This window comes from Cynoglossus semilaevis, chromosome 6, assembly GCF_000523025.1.
Source record: "Cynoglossus semilaevis isolate Cse_v1.0 chromosome 6, Cse_v1.0, whole genome shotgun sequence".
NCBI lineage: Eukaryota > Metazoa > Chordata > Actinopteri > Pleuronectiformes > Cynoglossidae > Cynoglossus > Cynoglossus semilaevis.
The window spans coordinates 3,363,142-3,368,059 of record NC_024312.1 but is presented as its reverse complement, the minus strand read 5'-3'; the positions used below and the strand labels follow the sequence as shown (position 1 = coordinate 3,368,059).

Below are 4,918 nucleotides of genomic sequence, written 5' to 3'. Positions count from 1 at the left end.
GTAACGCTCGAGTCAGACTTTTTTTTTTATTTCTTGCATTTTTGTTCAAACTATTATTTAAACATGACGTCAGGAGGTGACGTCACACAGAGCACCCTGACACGATGACGCCGTACACTGAGACTGGAACCAACGCACGCCGCAAAGAGTGGAGGACAGATCTGATCAGAGTCGTTACCCCTGTTGACACACACACACACACACACACCCTGGGAGCATGTGGCATTTCAACGATGTGTCGGCCATGTTTGTGTCCTCCATTGTTTACATCCGATGTTGGTCTCACGTCAATAATGTAAAAGGTCAGAGGTCAGACTGATGTCGATTTGAAAACCATCAGGTATCTAGTCCAGGGGTGTCAAACTCATTAGATGTCAAGTGGGCCGGACCAGTGCGATTATAGCATAATTACCTACAATTACAATAACAACAAGTCCATGTTTTAACCCTTTGTTTTCCTGCAGAGAAGTATATTTGAAAATATTCATAATTATTGAAATGTCATTTTACAAAACATCACTAAGATGAGGTGCTTGTGCTTTTTCTACTTTCAAAATTTATCAAGCAGGCCGGATTGAACCTCATAGTGGGTCAGGTTTGGCCCACGGGCCGTATGTTTGACACCTATGATCTAGTCAATTCAGGATCGGATGTTAAAGCGGCCTGGGTTTAATTTGAAAAGAAAAAAAATAATAATTCAAAATCAGATATGGGTCACATATGGTCAAAAAAGTTGGATGCGGGCCACGTTGGCTGCAGTTTGAACGTAGTCTAAAAAAAAGAGAAAAACAGAAGAGTAGAAAAAAAGAGAGACAAAAAGATCTGCACTTGTGGACAAACGGGAGGTGAGGGAAGGAAGGAGGGAGGGAGGGAGACAGATCTGAGAAACAGCAGCAGAGTAGGAAGGAAGAAGAGGAGATGACGGGCTGGAGGGGGAGTGTGTGGAGGAGGTGTAAGTGTGTTACAGATGGACACGATGGAGGTCAATATGAATGTTTGTTCTGCAGCACTGCAGGTGAGGATAAAGCAATACTTTCTCTGTGACTTGTATCAATACAGATATTAGTTTCATTAGAGTGAGTCCCTGCAGAGACTCAGTAGAATATTGACTGGAGAACAGATGAAGTTTCTCATTATTACAGCTAATACTTAAGTGTCACTCTCAAGTTCTAGTCATTAATCTTTCTACAGTTTTGTCATGTCTTTTTTTTTTTTTTAAACACTGTCAATTTCAAACCTTAAAAACATTCGGGGTTTTTTTTATAGGAAACTGTTTAAGTTCATTCGTTATCACTGCATTCAATGCATCAAATAATTTTAGATTGCTGCAGCTCTCACATGAACCAGAGCAGATTTGATTTGTTATTTATGTGGAATCTTCCAGTTACCACACAGTAGCAGGAGAACTAGTTCCACAGATCAAACCTTTCTAACCCGATAGCCGCAAATTTTGGTTTCCTGTACACGTTTTTTGTACTACAAGTCAGAGTCTACTGCAGTGGTTAAACCAATGAGAGGTAGGGAATTTGTAAGAAGACTGACGAGTACGCAGAAGACCCAAGCAGACACCGCTGGTTTCTTCTACGCACTCGTCAGTTTTCTCACAGCGGTGGTAGGTTTAGTGAAACGGATCAGTGATCACAAAAAGACACTTTTCTCTAAAAGAAAAGGTCAAACTGTCTTCAGCTCCTGATTCTGTCTACAGACATGAGTTACAGCTAGGCTTAGGGATAAGAGCTGATCAGTGCGATGTGATGCTAGGGCATGAATAAAGAACTCCTCCTGGAGGGTGGACTGGGTGACATTTTGTTAATGGAGACTGATGGTTGATGAAGAATGATGATAATGTTCAGAAGGAGAGAGTTTCAGTCGCAACTTCTTCAGCAGAGGATAAAAAAGTCTTGGCTGCCCACAGGTGCAGTCCAGCCACAGAGACAACAGAGGGAGGGATGAATGACAGAGTGGACAGAAGGAGGAAGGGAAGAAAAGACGCCAGCCCTTCACTCTTATGTACAGCTTCTGCATTTCTTCTCAAGGTTCCATCATCTTGTGTCTTTCTCCTGAATCTTCTCGACGGTCCACGTTCCTCCATCGGCTAAACGACTACAAACAGAAGTCTCTCATCACGTCCCCTGTTTTTTATTCTTTTTTTCTCTGTTTTTTTCCCCCGCATTGGTACATTCCAAACTTTCACCAGTTCTCCTTCATTTCCAGCCCCTGCTCCTCCTTCTCCTCCTCCTCCTCTCTGTGTCCTGACTACATGGGGAACACCAGGAAGCCGGAGAAGGTGGAGTACTTCCATCCTCCCATGAGGTTTCCTCTCTCCAGTTTGAGGTAGACCCGGTCTCCTTTCTCCATCTGGATCAGAACGCCATTGCTGGCTGCCTCACGTGTCACATCCTGGTCCCCAGCGAACGCTGAAATCACTGGCCATCCGTTGTGCATCAGACTCACCTGCAGGGGGTGGAAAAAGACAGACAGGTTAATATCGGCCGACCGATATTATCGACCGTATATTAGCATAATTATGTAATATGTGTAAGAATCGTTATTTGGGGGAAAACGGCTGTATGTGAAAGTCAAAGTCACTAGATGGCAGCATTGCAGCTCATTTTATTAAATTGCGGTGTCAGTAATTCATACAGTGGTTTGTACAGATAAATAAATAAATATTACCAGGCATAGTATTTGAATTTGGGGGCTCAAGGGAGTGAACTTCTGTCCTGTAGGGGGGGCATGGCAGAAAATAATTCAGAAACAGTGCTTTAACCCATCACCTTAATGCACAGGCGGCACTTACCTTCCTTAACCACCAGGCCACCACTGCGCCACTATACCGGTTTTGTATAATATTGGAATCGTACATCAAGTGTTTGTACAATATCGGCATATTGGATATTGACAAAAAGTTAATATCGGACATCCCTAGTTTCCATTCAAGTTTGGCTAAAAATTCATTGAAGATAAAATCTTTGACCTAAACTGTCAATGTTTATTGTCTTATTGTTTCACAGGTCTAATGACACGTTACACCAGCCCTGGTCAAGGAGCCGATTGGCTGCTGCCAGTCCCCGCCGATGCTCTCGTTTGTTGCTACCACTGTGGAGAGATGTGAACATCTGCTGAACACAGCAGAAAATTATGACTCATTCAGAGCGAACGAGGAGTGTTTTTCAGTTAATGCCTCCACTGTGTGAACGTAAATCCCTCTTCTGAGGGACTTTTACACAAACACAGAGTTACGACGACTACAACACATCTCTGACTCAACAAATGTTTCAACTGGGAAAAACATCCTCTCCTCACAGCATCTGCCTCCCCGTCTCCCCCCCGCCCTCTCCCCACACACACACTCCCTCCCCGTTGCAGGCCGGCGGACATATTTCCACCAGACAGCAGCTTTCATCATTTCTCTTTGGAGCAGCAGCAGATCCACAGAAGCTCCCAGGCTCTGTTTCTCCCACATACTTGACTAAAGTAATGGTTTTATGCTACCCACTGAGTCGACACGCTGCTAAGACAAACTGAGACGAATTTGGAAGAAGAGGCTGTTTATGCAGGATCACACTCCACCACCAAACCTGTGAAATACCCCAGTGAAGCTAGTGAGGCTAAAAGAGTCACAACAGAGAGTTAGTGTTGCCGTGCATTTCATGGAGACGGCGGTTCATTTTGACGACGCGGTGGCTTGACTCCGTGTGAGTCATGTCTTCTGTAATCACACCGGTCACACGCTGGTTCTCTTTTATAGTAATGTAACAGACGATGTCATTGGTTCCTGAATGAATAATTATAACTAATAATTTGAACTTTATTGATTCCATATTTAAGAAATTAGCAGATTTAACTTTATTGATTCCATATTTAAGAAATTCTAGTGCCAATAGCAGATTTAGGAATTGAACCCAGAACTCTCTGCTCTCCGAGGCTAACATTGTATTAGAAGCTAGAGAATTAGCCCCCGCCGTTAACTCTACCCCTTTCTACAAGAGAAGGCGTACAATAATTATCGTACTCGTACGATGCAGCCACCCTTGTACGATGTACGATGAATAATTATTCGTCTCTTTTTCATTGTGTGGTTTCATCGCGTAGCGGTTAGCACGCCTGCCTCGGAAGCAGAGAGCAAATAGTCCTGGGTCTGATACCCACAAGAACCACATACTTGCTGCCTGCAGGGGGCAGCCTGTAGCAGCAGCTCTGCTGTTAACACAAGAACAACAAGAACGATGATCGTGAGGAAACGGACCAGACCCAGGAAATTGAGACCGTGGATTAATTTGGTCCTCCTTGTTCTTCTTCTTCTCCTCCAGTTTAAGAGCTCTTGTGTTTTCAGCTCAAAGCCCGGCTTGAAGAGCTGCGTCCTCGAACCTCCAGACTGAAGGGTCTGCCTCCGATCTTTGACAAAAATCTCATAGAAGGTTTGGATGAGGTTTTCCAAAAATGTTATCATGCTCTCTGCCAGGTCAGGCTGTGGTTGGGTGGTTTGTGAAGGAAGGAAGGAAGAAGGTCGGCGGTTTTGAGACCGGGCTAAAACTAACAGTCGTCCTGTACAGTGTGGGTTTTCTCCAGTTACCACCGCTTCCTTGATGCAGAATCAGATTCCCTGTTCACTCTGAACTGACCTCAGGTGTGGATGTAAGTTTGTGAAAAGCAAAAAAAAAAAAAAGCTCCTCACCTCACCTCACCTCACCCGTGCTCTCAAACTGAACACTGAATACTGTGGTATTTATATCACTGCCTTTACCACCAACTGCCTCTCTGATTGGCTGGAGTCCTTTCAGACTTGTTGCCTTCAAACTTACAAATAAAAAGTTGGTAACTGCAAATGCACACACGACTTCACAAAGTTGAAAATTGTGGAGTGTGAAGAATCGTTCAACACTTGGGGGGGCGGTGGGAGGACGGGGGAGGCGAG

At 44.2% G+C, this 4,918-nt stretch overlaps 1 protein-coding gene across 1 annotated transcript in view; it reads right to left on the bottom strand.

Annotated features, from left to right (window-relative positions):
- Positions 1 to 1,204: 1,204 nt before the first annotated feature.
- Positions 1,205 to 4,918, bottom strand: part of cbln1 (cerebellin 1 precursor) — a 36,263-nt gene continuing 32,549 nt past the window's right edge. The window contains exon 3 of the mRNA XM_008311261.3: positions 1,205 to 2,454. Within this exon, the coding sequence (XP_008309483.1) occupies positions 2,257 to 2,454 (198 nt within the window). The 3' untranslated portion in view covers positions 1,205 to 2,256. The remainder of the gene's footprint in view (positions 2,455 to 4,918) is intronic.